This window comes from Squalius cephalus (genome assembly GCF_949319135.1).
Source record: "Squalius cephalus genome assembly, chromosome: 9".
Taxonomy (NCBI): domain Eukaryota; kingdom Metazoa; phylum Chordata; class Actinopteri; order Cypriniformes; family Leuciscidae; genus Squalius; species Squalius cephalus.
Window position 1 is genome coordinate 37,031,147 of NC_137130.1, and position 19,392 is coordinate 37,050,538.

Below are 19,392 nucleotides of genomic sequence, written 5' to 3' on the forward strand. Positions count from 1 at the left end.
TATTACAGAAATAATATACTCTAAAAGAATATAATTAGGTGTGAACTGACAGTAATGTTTTCAGACACTTAATTTCATGTTAACTGAAATGAAAGAAAAATGTATTATAGTTTAAGTTCTTTTAACCCACTTAAGTCACTTAAGTACATTTGCATATGTAATTATTTTTAAAAGAGTTCTTAAGTGTGTTAAGTAGTCATGAAAGTGTCTCTCTTTCAGTAGACTTAAGTGACCTTTAATTATTATATTATTATTATTATCTGCACTCCAAGATATTTTTAAGATTTTAAGTACACTAAAAATTACCTTTAAGTACAAAAGTACTTCAATACAATTAAGCAAATGCAAGATACAGCTAAGAATTATTACACCGTATCCTAATCCAGTTTCCTAAACAGATTTGTCTGCCCACACTGAGAGCAAAAAAGCTTTGTGATGTGGCAAAATCACAATAAGAGTATATTGGAGGTGTCCATACAGTACATCTTGAATTCTGGACCAATGAGATTTGGTTGTGGCTTATGGGTCGGAGGACTATGCAGTGTAACACAAGAAATAAACACCAACCTCCCTGCTAAACGGCGGGTGCGATCATTGTTATTTAAGACAGAAACTCTGATTAAAGCGGCGCTAAGCAGTTTTGGCAATTTCTTCGCTGTTTTCTCGCTTTTTGCTCGCAGGTTTCTCTATAGAGCTCCCCCTACAGCTTAGGAATAGATATTTGAGTTTTGTCGTCAAAACTCGTTGGCGACTCCCCCCCCCCCCCCCCCACCATCTGGTCATGGTGCATTTGTTTTCAAAGAAGCCTGCGAACGCACGGAGCCATGTCCACTGAGGTATGTATGATACACAGAAGGCTAGCTTATAAATGTATGTGTGCAGTGCCGTAAAGCAATTCGTTACATCACAAGACCTGATATCACACGATACTTCCTGACGCTGAGGTGGCCCGCCGGCCCAAAGTTGCAAGGACCGTCAGCGAGACGGCCACCATTCAACCCGAAAAAGGTCATATAACCATTTCAATGACTCCGAAGCTGTTCAGGTAAGGTAAGCTAAGCTAAAAAAAACTGCATAGTTCCCCTTTAACAGAATTTATTGCTTATTGGAATCTATGCTGTCCTGCAACAGCTCAGACTGACGGCCCAGACAATGCACTTCACTGACATCATCACCACTGCCCCGCCCCCTTCTGAGGAAACTCAAGTCTGAGCAAAGACCTGCACCAATGACATGAGATCTGGAACATTCCATCCTGGTGAACATTCCATCCGGTTCCCATGGAAGATTGAACGGTTGCCATGGTTATCATAACCAGGGGGCAAGATTATTAACTCATCATCTCACTGCACAGAGACACATCATAAAGACAGAGAGAGAGAGAGAGAGAGAGAGAGAGAGAGAGAGGTCATAAACAGAGAAAAAGGTCTCAAGGGAAAGACCATAAGAAAGGAAATCTGAACAGAATAGAGCAAGAGGGAGGCAAACAAATGGATAAGATGGCTATCATAATTAATTTCCTTATAGGCACACGCACAAACACACACACACACACACACACACACACACACACACACACACACACAGACACACACACCAGGACCACAACAAAAAACAATAAAAAATAATGAAAATATTTGCCAATGAATGTCATTATCCATTAGTTGGGTCTGTGCTCTTATATCGTCTGAAGAGAAACACTGTGAATTTCAATGGTGTATATTTGCTCAAAGCTAATTTGCTCTAGCATATAGAGGACATTAATGGTTAAAACATAAAATAAAAGCCACATATCCCCCAAATTTTGATTTCATAGGGCCTTTAAACCTTTTTAGTCACAATGTTAACTTGGCATACTGTTTATAGGAAATAATTGGCCAAGAAAGATAGATGTACTTTCAAAACAGTTAGCTGCAGCACTAATACACACATTCATTTGTCTGACTCTCTCTCTCTCTTTGTCTCTTGCTCTGCAAACAGAACTGACCCATTATATCTAGTTAACATGAGCCAAGTCAATTACTGAGAGGTCACAAGATAACAGAGGCGGGTGAAAATGCCACAGGCATGTGTGTATGTGTATGTGTGTATGTGTGTGTGTGTAGGCTATTCATTAACTCAGCCCTGCAGAAACTGGTGTTCAGTCGGTGGAAAATCACCCTGAAACATTCAGCCCTTTTGGTTTGCAAGATCTGAGAGATTTTGCAAAGACGATCGTGTACAGACACAGAAATAGCAAATGGTCTGTGATAGTCACTGCTCTATTGTGTCAGGAGGACTGATTGTCTTTGCCTTACTTGCGTCTGCCTTAAAGACATGTCATTACAGATTACATCACACACACACACACACACACACACCGACCACATAAATAATGAAAAATACGATACACATTTTTCAATTCAATGCACATTCATTTGTATAGCGCTTTTCACAATACTTATTGTGTCAGGAATGGGTCACGGCAATACTAGAGAGAGGACCCATATGCAGAATGAACAAGGGGGTGATGTTTATTGGTAAATTAGACACACAGTGGATGGTAAGGAGTGAAGACAACCCAATCGGTAGGACAGGGCACACGACAGGAGTTAGGCGGGAGAACTGAGGAGATGCGGCAGCACCAGATGGAATGAAAATACTGGAGATCAGGCAGCGGCTCAAGGAACTAGAGGCTCGGCACTTGGAGCCTAAACTGAAAGCTGTGCCAATCTTGCTGCCAGGCATAGAGAATCAGCAGTCAGGGAGGATATAGGAAGCAGGGCAGGAACCAACACAATGACTCATAATACACAAGACAAGACTCAAGATGATGAGACAACAAGAGACAACAAAAGAGCAAAATAAAATGACTAATGATACTATGGCTAGAGAAGGGAGCTAGAATAAGCACTGGAGCGAAACAAAGAAAACAAAAATAAGAAACAAGAATTCTAGACTAGATAACAGAAACTTACAAATAAAAGGAAATAAAAAAGAGAGCAACTAGGCAGGGTACTCGTGGGAAAAGAAAGTCATGAATGCTGCAAAATCGGGAACAAAAAGAAAAAAGAAAAACCAGAGCAAAAGTAAAAATTGAAACTAGACTAGAGTAATAAACTACAACTGGGAAACACTAGAACTATCAACAGGATCTAATACGTGACAAGCACAGTTAAACAAAAAACATGAGTTTAGGCAAGCAATCATGTAACAACAATGCACGCAACGAACCAGAAAAGACAATGAGGGAAAGAAGTTCAATATAAAGGGAGCAGAGCACATGAGGATCAGGTGAACACAATGAAACAAATGAGGACAAGACAAGGACTAAATAAGGGGGCGTCGTAAAAGGAGGCGGGACGAGAAGAGCGCAACACAAACCAACACAAACAAAGACAGAGCCATGTGCTCAGACACAAGACTAACAAAGAAACATTAAACAAAGACAAAACAGACAAGGACCCTGACAGTTCCCCCCCCCCACCCCCCACCCCCCGCCCCCCGCCTCCAGGCATCCACGCTGGGTGAAGGAGTCCAAGGGGACACTGGGTTAGTCGGGGGCTAGTCTCGCTTAGCCTGACCTTCAGTCTGACGGCAGAAGGTCTGGACTATATCACAGCTTTTCTGGTTCGGCACTGGTGGGGACTTTATAACTGAGCAATCTGAGACAGATTTAGGGAGAGTCTCTTGATTGGGGAAATACTTGGGAATGAATTCAGGGGCCATAACCGCACTGGCGGGTAAATAGGATGGCCTCTGTGACTCCCAGACCGACATATCGTCAGATGCAGCCTCCGAGGCTCTAACAGACTTGGCAGAAAATATAGACAATTCTGGAGACTTCAGGGCCAGAGCGGACTTCCTGGTTGTTCGAGTCTAGCAGGAACAGTCTTTGCAGTCTCCACTTCGTTGCTGGTAGGCAGCTCAGAGGTGGCCTTTGTGGCTACAACAGGCAGGTCAGAGCGCCCTGAAATGGCCTCCATGGCAGGAGCAGCTTCTGATGAAGCAACATGACTAGCATCACAGGACTAGGTGGCACTTCAGAGATAGCCTCTGTGACTATAGCGGGTGGATTCGGATGCTGCGCAATGGCCACTGTGGCCGGAAAGGTTTCTGAAGACATGACATGACAGACAGGATTGATTTCTGTGGGCACAACATGACTGGCTAGCTGTTCAGAGGTGGCCTCTAGGTCAATAACATGCAGAATAAGATGCTCTGGAATGGCCTCCATGGCCAGGTCAGGAACAGTTTCTGTGGAAGAAGCCGTGCTGATTTGAACCAGTCCTGGACCAATGAATTTGGGACCTCCCGATGGGCCCTCCTGGACCACTGGACTAGGGGCCTCCTGGACCAATGGGCTTGGGGCCTCCTGGCTCTGGCCTACCTGGACCAATGAATTTGGGACCTCATGACTCAGGCCCTCTTAGACCACTGGACAAGGGGCCTCCAGATTTGGGCCCTCATGGACCAATGGGCTTGGGGCCTCCTGACTTGGGCCCTCCTGGACCAATGAATTTGGGACCTCCTGACTCTGGCCCTCCTGAACCACTGGACTAGGGGCCTCTTGCCCCTCCTGGACCAATGTGCTTGGGGCCTCCTGATTTGGGACCTCCTGGACCAATGGGCTTGGGACCTCTGAAAGAAGGGCATTCGACTGCTCAGCATGGGCCCTCCTTCTCTTCTGCTTCCAGGGGCACAACAATGCATGCTTGGCCACTTCTAGGGTCACTGTAACTGTCTTGACTGCAAGTGTCAGTGCAGGACCCTGACATATCGTTTCAAAGCAGCTTTACAGAAATGATGCTAATGCTACTTTGTTAAAACACTGTTGCTACAATAAAGTCAACATAGTACAGCAATTGCACAACTTTTACTTCTGTATTGTGACAGATTTTTGAGTAAAAACTAAATATTTTAAAAAGAAAACTTTTATAAATTGGCAATTGTGCCACAAAGACAAGGATTTGAAAAATAATGACACATTACTCCCGTCAACCACTGTTTGGACAATCTGAAAAATCAACCTGCAAATGGCTTAAAGTTGACTCCACATTTTCGACTGGGAAAGGAGAAATCATTTTATCAGCCTTGCTGGTTGAGGTAGTTAGCATGCCTAACATACAGTATGCTAGTGGTGGCCAGCAATACGTTTAGAGAAAGGAATACTATTTAAAGCAAGTTTAAAAAGTTAGGACATGGACAAAAACAATGTAAAAATCTAGTTTTGCAAATGTTGCCAGGGACAATCTGCCATATGTGGAATGATGGTGAAGCACGTCAGAAAGTGAAAACTAAAGAATGTGAGATAATTGCTGGATTTTCACATTAAATTATACTGTGCAATGCAAACAGATAGTCAGAGTGAATGACTGTGGTCAAACACAAGATACACATTGCTTTCATCATGACCCATGAGATAACAGAGAAAACAAAGCCATCTGCCATCTTTACCAGAGACATGACCAAATCAACACAATAAAACTGAGACAACAAGATGTTTCACTCCAAACACTTCATGAAGATGCAAACCTCACTCTCGCTCCACAAGACAGCATATTTAAATTCACAGAAACGGTGAACTGTCTGTTTAAAATAACTCTGTGAGAATTACTAAGGTTCAGTCTGTCAACTTCTTGCTCAACTAACAGCGTGAGTTTACAGTAGGACTACCTGATCACCAGAAAACTGTTGAAGAAGAATAAAAATAGGCAAAAGAGGTGCTAGAAGTATTTGGGAACCATTTCATTACTTTTCATCACTTACAATCTGTTCATTACTTCATTACTTTTTTAAATAAAACCCCCTTTAACAATCATCAGCACCAATTTTTACTTTATGTTATTATAGGCATATAGTTAAACTTTTTTTGCTTTCATGAAACCTAAGCCTGTTATACGGTGGCCCAGTAGTGCACAACACAACGAAATTTAAAAAGCACACATAAGTTCTCAACACAACGAAATTAAGAAACAACACAACAAAATGAATCCACAACACAACGGAAATGAGCCACAACACAAAGGAAAATGTACAACACAACGGAAACTTATGTTGTGAACTTATGTGTGCTTTTTAAATTTCGTTGTGTTGTGCACTACTGGGCCACCATACTGTTAGCTTCAAAAATCCCGCTTAATTTAAATATTGCACTACTAATCATGATGACAGCCACAGCCTTTCAAGAAATGACCTCTGCAAAGTAACTGTCTATTTGTCTAGCACGGTTTCCACATAACTATGAAGCAGCACAACTGTTTTTAACATTAATAATAATCAATGTTTCTTGAGCAGCAAATCAGATTTTGTTTGAAATCTTCAACAGAAACTCATTTTTAAAATCAGTGTATAGACCTTCTGTAGCCCCGCCCCTTTTCAGCGCTGTTCTGTCGGCTGGTTTGTATTTTCACAGCATGAAGGTAAGATCTTACGGATTTATGAATGAACCTCTCCTTTTAAAATCTTCCCATTTGTTATGAAATCCACTTCAAACATTACAATCATGCTCATAATAACTTAATAAATCCACTTCACCAGCTACTCTTCGACAGCGATGCCATAGAGATATACGGAGCTACAGCAAAAACAGAAGTTCAAACACAATATTCTACAGATGGCTGCCCGCATGTTTCTCTGGCGCATTATGAATATAACACTGTAATACTGCATCTGTTTCCTGGAATGACCCTGGTAATGTGTCTGAATTCAGAGCTCATCCAGCATGAATGTCAGAAACAGATGTGAATATGAGAACAAGAGTGGGAACAAACACATAAAGCTCCATTATACACACATACACACACAGAGAGAGAGAGAGAGAGAGAGAGAGAGAGAGAGAGAGAGAGAGATGCCATCCTGAGGGTCACAGATATATATATATAGTATACTATATCTTTCTTTCTCCCTAACACTTTCTGAGAGACATTCCTGTACGCTTTTCTGCCACTTATGTGCGAGTGTGTGGTGTTTGTCTGTTGGCAAGGTGTCCTACTTTTACATCTAAAAATTTGTTCCTCACCAGCAGATCAGTATGAAGAGACGCTGGAAGTGTGTGAGTGTGTGTCAGTGACCTGATTAACCAGTACTTTTTTAGTGCTGAGTTAAAAAATAAAGATGAGCAGAAATACACAAAATGATGAAGCGCTGCACATGACATGCAGAGGAAAAAGAGAAACTGTGGCCCTGAATTAAGAACTTGTTTTAGGTAAACCGTGGCCTCGTTATACTCATTTGTTCACTCATTTAAATTGATTTAATCAGAATAACTTCCCCTTCCTCTTGCAGCTCATCTCTTCTCTTCTCTGATGATGAGGGCGGAGCAAACCTGTCACTCACATGAGATCCACCAATAGGAAACCACAACCATCCAATCAACTCCACATGGACAAAATAAAGCCCCGCCCCACATTTGTTCTTGTTCGAGTTTCACTCAGGCTGCGTCTGAAAGCTTATGCTGTCGTTGGAGGACACATTTCAAGGTAGGAAGGCATCAAGGCACGTCCAAATTCAAAGTTAGCTGGATTATTCCCCTAAGATTCCTTCATCTGAATGATTTTTGTAGGCAGCATAGATGTATCCTCCACTGTCTTTGATATCCCACAATCCTGAGCTTTCCAGTCTGTGACAGTTGAGCTAGAAAAATAAATATGCTGTCTGAAAGTTGCAGTTGGTGGTCAGTTTGTGTGTAAATGTACGTTTTTGACCAACGTTTTCTACATTTGATGTCATTTCTAGCGAGAAATTACTATTGTAGTAATTAAATATTCTCTTAGTTATCACTAAAGCTTACTCTATTTTGCTGTAGATCATTAAACCATTACGCTGCCTCAGAAGTCTGTCAGAAATCAGTTTCGTGAGGTTCCTTTGTGCGCAAATATTGCCTGCAGCGAGACAACAAGTCGCAGCCTGAGCGTTCAGACGCAGCGCCAGATGTACGTCACAACAGGGAAGAAAAGAATAGAGCAGCTTCCGTTTACTGCCAACTTTAGCTAGAAGGAGGGATTTAATTAATCATATGTGGGAACGAATTCTTGTTTGTTTTTTCCCACGCATGTCATGTGTGGGCCTCCATTCAAAATACAGAGAAAGAGAGAGAAAGAGAGAGGGCACACAGCCTACTTATAGAGAAAGCAATTGCATTATGTATGTGCATAACAGTGCATTATGGGTATTCTCAAGCTGTTGAGTGTACATTGGTTATACACTCGTTATTGCAGTGCATTGTGGGATTGTATAAGTGCACTCAAGAACGTCCACTATGGTTTCAGACAACACTACTAATGGCTGTTTCCTCAAATAGTGCCCTATTTAAGGGTATAGGGGGCGATTTCAGACAGTGATTATGACTCAAACCAGTGTTTACTTTTATTCAGCTCATCATTACATGATTATCTGACATATTGATTGAGTCAATAAGGAGGATGGAGGAACATCCTCTTCAGGGACTTTATCATCTTCACTCACACACACAGCTTAAACTGTAAAACAAACACAGCTTATGAGGCCAGTAATGAGCAGAAACTTCAGTCCAGGCTGATCGTCCAGCAGTGACTGTGCTAAAATCACACTTCTTATACACTTTATTTTGCAACGTGGAAGTGAGCTATTTTCAGAGAATTCATTCGCCACTACAGGAAAACAGCTAGAAGATTTACAGTAAAACAAAGTGCAGTAAAACAGTAAAACTCATTGCACTACACTCCAGTGAGTTTATGATTATGATAATACAATAAAATAATATGATAATAAATATCATTTAGCAAAATCAAGCAGCATAACGGACTGTTTTTGTTCGGGTAAAAATAACTAAGCTAATGACACCGGAAGACTCATACATTTATATTACAAATTGTGCCCGATCTTACCATAAAATATGAGGTGAATAACGTTCACAAGACTGTATATGGCAATCGTACCTATTAAATAGACTGTGTGTGTGTGTGTGTGTGTGTGTGTGTGTGGGGAAAACCTTTTTCTCAGAATACTGAAGCCTTTGTATAATAACGCAGAGCTACTGCACAGCCATAACAGAGACTACTCGCACGCTATTGGCTGGTCAGTGGTAACTACACTAACCTATGGCAGAGCGGGGTAACTGCACGAACCAATCGGTGCAAAGCCCGCCGAGCTGAGCGCAGAGCCTGCCAGAATTTCGCCATAGATTCAGGTTTATCGACAGAAGCGACGAACGCCGAGTCATGTGCGTCATAGCACGGCCGTCTACACAATACTCGTTCCCTTATCTCAGGGAACCGAGGTTACGTCAGTAACCGAGTCGTTCCCTTTCGAACGGTCAGTCGTATTGTGTAGCTATCCGCTATGGGAACCAATCCAATCACGCCGTGCTATGTTAAGCGTAACGACATGTTCTATGACCCAAGTTGAGATTCTTGAACAAGGGTCCAAAGCAAGGGCCTCAGTCTGACATGGCGCCTTAATAGGGCAAGACTCGAATGATGATGGCCTGGCTCGTGCAGAGGCCGGCTCAATCATATGGAAAGGATGTGTGCCTGCAGCGCAGCGACTTCTAAGTTATAAAATGTGGCGAAGGTAGACGGCAAGGACCAGCCGGCCGGCGTGCATATATCGCCATGCCAGGGAAACAGCGCGACAGCTCGCTGTGATGATTGAGCGCGCTGGATCTGGATACAGTCCGCTGGCTTGCTCGCTGTTCTGCTGCTTGGCTCTGCTGTTCACGGCGAAGAAGGCGAAGGCTTGTAGACGAGCAGTTCTGTGAGGTCCGTAGATCGTCGTTGAAGGAGATAAATCTGAATCTATGGCAAAATCACATTCTGGCGGGCTCTGCGCTCAGCTCGGCGGGCTTTGCACTGATTGGTTCGTGCAGTTACCACTGACCAGCCAATAGCGTGCGAGTAGTCTCTGCACTGTTATGGCTGTGCAGTAGCACTGCGTTATTATACAAAAGGCTTCAGTATTCAGAGAAAAAGGAGTTTTCCCACAATACGACTGACTGTTCGAAAGGGAACTAACATATAATTGTCGATATTGGTTGCCACAGGCATGCTCTATATTTATCCACAGAACACCTTCATGAAACACTCTCACATTCCTTCACAAATCAAAGTCTCACTCACTCCTACAGCCAATACAACTATTTCCACAAAATCTATTAATAATCACAATCATGTTCAGTAGAGATACTACATTCTCTACTACATATACTCACAATATGTCAACTTGTTTTTTTAAATATTTGCATTTAATAGCTGAATTGTGTGATGAAAATTACATTAGCCATCATGATGCTGTAGAGACAATTGCACCAATCAGAGAGTCGCAGTGAGCAAATCACGCCAAAAGAGCTATCGTCCTCAGAACGCTCTGGCAAGGTTCTCTCAAAGTTATGAACAAACGTTAGCACAAAAACATTATTTATACATCATTCATGGAGCGTTTTTTCTGAAGCGTCAGACGATTGTTTAACTTTGTTTAAATACTACTCGTTTCAGAACGTTCAGAGAACATTCAAAAGTCCACGTTTGCAAAATTATCAAATAGAATGTTCCCTTAACGTTCGTAGAACCAAGAAAAATGATTTAATAACGAACAGAAAACATTCAGAAATAACATGTGCATAACTTAATGGGAATGTTAGCAAAATGTTCTTATAACATATTTTTGTAATCTGGGAAGCTCCATATATCGCATATCGAGCATATCGCTTAAATATTTGTAAATATGCATTATTTAGCAATAAACTTTAAATATATTGTTTCTATAGATATAATCAACGTTTTATATCTGTGCAATAATTTTAAAATTGATTCATTAATTTGATTCACTCTCTTTCCTGTTAAATACACAGTCTTATACCTTTGTCTTTTGTCATTTTTCAAAACATTTGTACTGCTTTACATCAAAATTGGTAATGTTGTGATTCACCTTGTAGTTTGCTTATAATGCTTTAATGAAATGAAATCCCTATGGGAGAAATGAATGTCAAATACTTCCGGAACCAATTTTGCTGAAAAAGTAGCCCGCACCAATGCACTCAATAACACTCAGCTTTTTTGTCCAAGGCGGTTTCAATAAGCGCCACCTACTGTCAGGGAGTGAATTCACATTCTCATTTAGCACACCTGCCATTTTTTAAACATTAGCCTGAACAGACATATGGCATGCGAAAATCAGAACGAACGTTCAGGTTGACGTGAACAGTCCTTACATGTCCATCCATACATTGTAGCAGAGCAGCAGAGTTGTCTGATTACTCACGGATATGTGGAATATCTGCTGGGAGTCGTCCAGCAGCAGGACCCTGAGCGGCATCAGGCGTCCCGGGGGCATGGCAGGGGGCTTGTGTCCGGGCTCCAGGGTGCTGATGCCCAGAGTCTCTGGGGCCCCTAACCTCTGTCCCGCCAGAGACGTCTGGCCCTGCTCCACCATGGTCTTCCTCACTCAGCCTGCACACACACACACACACCACACTCTGACTTACACAATGTGAGGTGCACTAACACTGAGTGTGTTTCATCAGCAGCATAGGGACCATATGTCCCCACAAGGATATTAATAATGACTTAAAGCTCCAATTCCATTATACTATAAGGTTTATCATTTTCTTTTGGAGTCTCCTACAGCAGGTTTATATGAATCTCAGGTCAAAAAACTGTTTAATTTTCTCATAATACACATTGCATCATCTGCTCTTTTCTCACAGTGTCTGAAATGGTTCGATAAAGGTTTCAGTCGCTCTAAACCCCTCCTCTCTGTGAACGGCTCTGCTCCGATTGGACAGATGACCCAGTCTGTTGTGATTGGTCTACTCTGCTCTGATTGGTCGGATGACCCAGTCTGTTGTGATTGGTCTACTCTGCTCTGATTGGTCAGATGCCCCAGTCTGTTGTGATTGGTCTACTCTGCTCTGATTGGTCAGATGGCCCAGTCTGTTGTGATTGGTCTACTCTGCTCTGATTGGTCAGATGGCCCAATCTGTTGTGATTGGTCTACTCTGCTCTGATTGGTCAGATGACCCAGTCTGTTGTGATTGGTCTACTCTGCTCTGATTGGTCAGATGACCCAGTCTGTTGTGATTGGTCTGCTCTGCTCTGATTGGTCAGATGGCCCAGTCTGTTGTGATTGGTCTACTCTGCTCTGATTGGTCAGATGGCCCAATCTGTTGTGATTGGTCTACTCTGCTCTGATTGGTCAGATGACCCAGTCTGTTGTGATTGGTCTACTCTGCTCTGATTGGTCAGATGACCCAGTCTGTTGTGATTGGTCTGCTCTGCTCTGATTGGTCAGATGACCCAGTCTGTTGTGATTGGTCTACTCTGCTCTGATTGGACAGATGACCCAGTCTGTTGTGATTGGTCTACTCTGCTCTGATTGGTCAGATGACCCAGTCTGCTGTGATTGATCTACTCTGCTCTGATTGGTCAGATGGCCCACTCTGCTGTGGTTGGTCTACTCTGCTCTGATTGGTCAGATGACCCAGTCTGTCGTGGTTGGTCTACTCTGCTCTGATTTGTCAGATGAACCAGTCTGCTGTGATTGGTCTGCTCTGCTCTGATTGGTTGGATGACCCAGTCTGCTGTGATTGATCTACTCTGCTCTGATTGGTCAGATGGCCCACTCTGCTGTGGTTGGTCTACTCTGCTCTGATTGGTCAGATGAACCAGTCTGTTGTGATTGGTCTACTCTGCTCTGATTGGTCAGGTGACCCATTCTATTGTGATTGGTCTACTCTGCTCTGATTGGTCAGATGGCCCACTCTGCTGTGGTTGGTCTACTCTACTCTGATTGGTCAGATGAACCAGTCTATTGTGATTGGTCTACTCTGCTCTGATTGGTCAGATGACCCAGTCTGTCGTGGTTGGTCTACTCTGCTCTGATTGGTCAGATGAACCAGTCTATTGTGATTGGTCTACTCTGCTCTGATTGGTCAGATGGCCCACTCTGCTGTGGTTGGTCTACTCTACTCTGATTGGTCAGATGAACCAGTCTGTTGTGATTGGTCTACTCTGCTCTGATTGGTCAGATGACCCAGTCTATTGTGATTGGTTTACTCTGCTCTGATTGGTCAGATGAACCAGTCTGTTGTGATTGGTCTACTCTGCTCTGATTGGTCAGATGACCCAGTCTGTCGTGGTTGGTCTACTCTGCTCTGATTGGTCAGATGAACCAGTCTATTGTTATTGGTCTACTCTGCTCTGATTGGTCAGATGGCCCACTCTGCTGTGGTTGGTCTACTCTACTCTGATTGGTCAGATGAACCAGTCTGTTGTGATTGGTCTACTCTGCTCTGATTGGTCAGATGAACCAGTCTATTGTGATTGGTCTACTCTGCTCTGATTGGTCAGATGGCCCACTCTGCTGTGGTTGGTCTACTCTACTCTGATTGGTCAGATGAACCAGTCTGTTGTGATTGGTCTACTCTGCTCTGATTGGTCGGATGACCCAGTCTGTTGTGGTTGGTCTACTCTGCTCTGATTGGTCAGATGACCCAGTCTGTTGTGATTGGTCTACTCTGCTCTGATTGGTCAGATGAAACTTTGCAGACCTTTTACATTCACAAGCAGCTAGATTACATACTAAATGAAAGGTAATATATGAGAAAGCATAATGAAAAATGTTTAAATTAAGAGGTTGTGTATTTATAGTGATGTTTCCTGACATGTCAGTCATGTGAAGGTTACACTAGCCTTTTTGGCCTGATGTTATAGTGCTCTCATCAGACAATGAGCCTACAGTTTTACAGAGATCCAGCTTCTCATATCTCCCATTCTCTGCTCCCATCATGTTCACTGTTTATCACACATGCCAGAGCACTGATGTCATCACTTCTAAACCAGGGGTCAACGTGAGAAAAAGAGGGGAGGAAACGAGACAGGAAGAGAGAAAAAGTGAGCAGCTGAGAGTGAAGTCAGAGGAAAATATGGAAAAACAAACACTGATCTCTGTGGATCAGATGACCATCTGTGACTGGCTCTCCTCATTCGTAATTACATTTATCTAAGTCATCTTCAAAAGAGCCTTGCAAACACTCAGTATTCACTGGTTTGTGCTCATATATTCCTGTAGACAAGAAATTGGATTCTAATGAATCAAGGTGCAGTGTAAAAACAGACCTCTGATAAAAAATGGCTGTTGATCTATAATTTGTGCTGTGTAGTTTTATAGTCTATTATCAATAAAACATCTTTTAGAGAAGCAATAAAACATGGATCTGCTCTCAGAGGAGGGTGAAAGATCAGGCCAGAGCCAGACTGCAGAAACCAACCCCACAGCCAATACTTTGCCAGTAGTCTTTAAAAAAAAATTCCATTCATTCAGTAATGCCACAAAAGCCCTGGAAAAATCAATGGCACTGATGGTGATGATCTGAGCACATCTTCAGACACTGGTGTCTTTTGTTTGGCTGGGATGAAGCTGCCACATGCAGAACACATCATGAGATCGAGAAGTAGGCTAGCCTATAATTTACAAAAAAAAAAAAAAAAAAAAACGCAATTAAGAATATAGAGACGATCAAAACGCTCAGAGAAATGTTCCTATATGGACCTCAATCCCTGATTTTATTTATTCACCTTTGTTTACATTGATAACTCCAATGTAATCCACAATTAAAAGGCGGGCTATTTTCTATTATAGTTCCCTTTCGTTGGCTTTCAACATAAAATCTGGAATAAAAATGGAAAGACCGAGGAATGGCTGTTCTTCTAATGCGCGCTTGTCGCGTCGCGTCGAGAATAGACGTCCCCATAGCGTTCACTGACCAATCAGGATCAGGTGTAACGTAATTATTTTTCACTGAAATCATAAATTGATTTTACAGTGTCTACTTTAAAATAGCGAAATTATGTTACAGATCAGTTGCTACAACTGCTATTCAGAAATCACGAGCTGGCATTGATTGAACGGTGAGAGTGCGTTATTTTAACAAATATCTTAACGAATAGGCTACAGTTCATAGCACGCAATGCACAAATGCACAAACGGAGGAAATTAAGTGACAGCGAGTCAAAATATAACGTTATCGCGCGCTTATGAAGACCGCGCCGGTCGCGTCGCGTCGTGCGCGTAAAAGCGGTGTGCACTGAACAAAGCGCAGACAGGACAGGTCTATTGACGTATAATACAAGGTCTTTATGGGAAATATAAAATCCCGATGTGCTTTTCGCACTGGGCTTCATCAGGTGAATGGACTCCTGGAGCAGATCGCGTGTTAGTGCATAATGGAAATATAACGGTACGGAGCTCCAGCAATGTCACGGCAGTTCTCAGGCTCAAATCTGTGGCTAGATTTACCCCTTAATCTCCTCCAAGCACAGAGCACTGTGGATATGAGTAGAACAATCGACACGCTTACCCCGATTATAAGTCCACCGTGTCGAAGTGTGCGTTTTCCCACAGACGCGCTGGTGTCAGCGGTGATGCCGTGGAGCTGCTGCCGCCGAGAGACGCTTCAGATGCCGCATCCGCGCGTCCTCACAGTCGCCATGCTGAAAAGACGGGATTTACACTGACGGAGAACAGCACAGATACAACACACACCAGATGAGATGAGATGAGATGAGCGCTCATGTGCTGCCATCTGCGGGGTGAAGAGGCATAACGCTGTCCAACTGTGACCTACACTCATCTGAACTACATTAGCCAGCTCTCAGCTCTACTCTAGAGACGAATTAATCAGTTGCTATACAGTACTTGTGAAAAAAAGTGTGCTTAATTGTAGCCTACTGAATGTGCACTTAAAGCGTATTTCAAAAGTCCTTGCAGATCATATGAATTAGGCTATATTGAATATCACTTAAGTGTCCTTAAAGAGACACACTTAGGTAAAAAGTGCACTTTGTAATAATATAAAAATAAAAGTAAAAACAACTTTTTTTAATAGTCTTTTGTTAAAGAAGATTTTTATGTGTTGACATGTGAAATATTTATATTGTATTGTATTGTCTTTATTGTCCACCAAGGTGGAAAATTGTGGCTCTCCAGCACATAAAATAACTATACAGGCGAAAAACAAGACAGACTCACATTACATAGATCTAAAAATACAGTTCATGCACTGTCATGCCACACATTTAAAGCTAACATATTTTAAATGTAGCATCTAAATTGCACCTTCATCATAACAGATGTGTGTTTAAATTCATGACATACTGTACATGTTTAAATAGAAATTATATTAAAGTATTTTTTGGTTTACTATAAATGCTTGCCAGTATATTCAGCAGTAACTTTAGCCATATTTCAAAGACAAAATAAATAATTATAAAATTAAGATGTACTTAAGTTAATTAAAAACTGAAAGCAGAAGTGACAGTTTTCTCCAAAGATAGCATCTTTGTGCAACATATTGAAATACTCTTTACATTCTCATTCCAAAACGTTTTTGTTTGCTTTAGCTAAACTTTATTTTATTTTTTACTTTTTTTAAATTGAAGTTATACATTTAATAATTTAACACCAAACTCTGCTTAATTTTATCCTTATATATGTGTAACCAACCCTGTTTCCGTCTCTCAGCTCTTCATTCCCCTTTTATGATACAAACTGTATATTTTGGGTTGACTGGCCACCTGCATATTATGATTATTACTCTTCATGGGCCTTCAAAACATATACAGTGAGTTATTGTTTATGTGGATGAATGCGGATGGATCTGTCCTGCTGTGAATTATTATTGAATATTAATGTGTGTTTCCTGGTCACTGTTTCTCTTCTCGGTGGATGAAGCCAGTTAGATGTCTTAATGTGAATTTGTGCTAAAGTTAGTTAAACAGCTTGTAATGTGAATATTTCATATTTGCATTTCCATCAGTATTCATTAGTTAAGTCAGAAACTGTTTGTGTAGTCCGAGAATAATAATTTAAATCAACAGGTTGATTCTGATTGGTCTGCAGTAAAACACTTTTGTATATTGACACTAAATTACACTCTATTATCACATAATTTCATAACTTATCTCAATACACTACCGTTCAAAAGTTTGGGGTCGATATTTAATGTTTTTGAAGCAGGTCTCTTCTGTTCAGGATTTATTTGATAAAAAATACAGTAAAATTAGTAAAGTGAAATATTATTACGATGTAAATCAGCTGTTTTCTGTGTGAATATATAGTAAAGTGTAATTTATTCCTGTGATCAAAGCTGAATTTTCAGCATCATTACTGCAGTCTTCAGTGTCACATGATCCTTCAGAAATCACTCTAATATGATGATCTGAATCAGCTTTGCTGAATAAAATAATTTATTTTATACTGACCTCATGTATGAACGATAATGTATTTTATATCCATCCACCCATTTGTTTGGTTATGAGTCGGATAATGAACATGTAATCAGCAGGAAATTTCCACATTAAATAAATGAATAAATGAAATCAAACAAACCCTTCAGGGTGATGCACACATGCCAGGATCGACCAGATATACACATTCACACAATGACATGAGAGATGCCAGAAACCTGTGTTCTGTCAAGAGTCTTCGTGGCATTTATAAATCAGGTTGATCGAGAGTTCCTGCAACAAGCGTGCTGTAGATTGCCTTCAGTATACAGTCCTATCTGGTGTATGACAAGCAGCTAAGGATGTGTGTGGAGTGTGTGAGCGTCTTGGTAGATGTGTTTCTGTGTCTTCCCCCACAAACTATTTTTGGCCAATCAAATCACTGCAAATTAGAGTGTGAAATTGGCGTTCCTGTGTTCAATGAGTGGGCAGAGAGGGAACATATATACTCAAGAAAACAGCAGCTCATTGTTCACACAGACGTCCCTCCGCTGACACCTCCACTCATTACAGTTACGCACTGACTGTGCATCTACTCTAAAAAGTATGCAGTATGCAATGATAAATCTCTTAACTTTTGTCGCATAACCTCAGTACACTATAAAAGTATTTTTTCAAGGGTCTTTTATTGTCATTCCATAGACATTTTTACATGAAGGAACGAATTTATAAGTAAAAAGTGAACAGTTGGATCAACTTAAAAAAATTACTTCAATTGGTAACACCTAAAGAATTTAAGTTTTCTCAACTTAAATTCTTTAGGTGTTACCAATTGAAGTAATTTTTTTAAGTTGATCCAACTGTTCACTTTTTACAGTGAGGTCCCGGTCAAAACACAAGATAAAAACATTAACCAATAAAACATTAGAAACTAGAGGGTTTGTCTAAGCAGCTTCGTCAATAAATAGCACAATAGCAATGAAAAACTAAAATAGACGATGCAAGAATAAAAACAGTGCAATAATTAGTAATAGATTAGGACATAAATAGTCAAAATCTATATTATCTATGTTATTGCACGCAGAGTAGAAGAGCAAGAATTTGTCAGAAAAACGGTTCCTGATGTTTTTGTTTTATATATATATATATATATATATATATATATATATATATATATATATATATATATATATATATATATAAGAGTACTGTAGTATGTTTTTACAAAGAAATACTATTTCTGTCTTTCTAATTAAAAGCGTCACATTTCAATGTATTTCCTGCCATTTATTTGCGCTTTTTTGTATTATCTTTTATCTTAAAAAACAACAACAAAAAAACAGCTAGATCTGCTTACTTTTCATTTCTCTTAGAAGAGAACAAATACAACCTTAGGTATTTATTTCAAACAGTGGCTAAATTAATAAGAAATAAAGCTTCAACTTCAGAGGTTTCCAAACAGCACTGCAGTAATGACTTGAATTTTTTACTTGCAAGATTGATAATATCAGAGAGAAAATGATAACCATGCAAACATCTACTACAGTATCGCAGACATCGTTCTATTGACCCCCAATGAACAATTCCATTCATTCGTTGCTATAGGAGAGGAAGAATTGTCTAAACTCGTTAATTCATCAAAATCAACATGTATGTTAGACCCTATACCGACTAAGCTACTGAAGAGATGCTTCCATCCAGAGGTCATAGATCCTCTTCTTAATATCATTAATTCATCTTTGTCATTAGGATACGTACCGAAAACTTTTAAGCTGGTTGTTAAGCCTCTCATTAAAAAAAATGCAACTTGTTCTTAGAGAATTAGTCAATTACAGGCCGATCTCAACTCTACCTTTTCTGTCAAAGATACTAGAAAAGGCGGTATCCTCACAACTATGTTCCTTTTTTAGAAAGAAATGATATCTGTGAGGATTTCCAGTCAGGATTTAGACCGTACCATAGTACCGAGACTGCTCTCGTTAGAGTCACAAATGATTTGCTCTTATCATCCGATCGTGGTTGTGTCTCTCTATTAGTGTTACTCGATCTTAGTGCTGCATTTGACACTATCGACCACAACATTCTTTTAAATAGACTCGAAAACTATGTTGGCATTAGTGGAATTGCATTAGCATGGTTTAAATCATACTTATCTGACCGTTATCAGTTTGTAGCAGTAAATGAAGAGATGTCTCATCGATCTCAAGTTCAG

The 19,392-nt window shown here is 40.8% G+C and overlaps 1 protein-coding gene across 1 annotated transcript in view; it reads right to left on the bottom strand.

Moving 5' to 3' along the window:
* LOC307164121 (FERM, ARHGEF and pleckstrin domain-containing protein 1) overlaps positions 1-15,566 on the bottom strand; it is a 46,658-nt gene extending 31,092 nt beyond the window's left edge. Inside the window, exons 1-2 of the mRNA XM_079880554.1 lie at positions 15,314-15,566; positions 11,218-11,405 (exon numbers count right to left, since the gene is read on the bottom strand). Coding sequence (XP_079736680.1) covers positions 11,218-11,388 — 171 coding nt within the window. The 5' untranslated portion in view covers positions 11,389-11,405; positions 15,314-15,566. The remainder of the gene's footprint in view (positions 1-11,217; positions 11,406-15,313) is intronic.
* Positions 15,567-19,392: the final 3,826 nt, after the last annotated feature.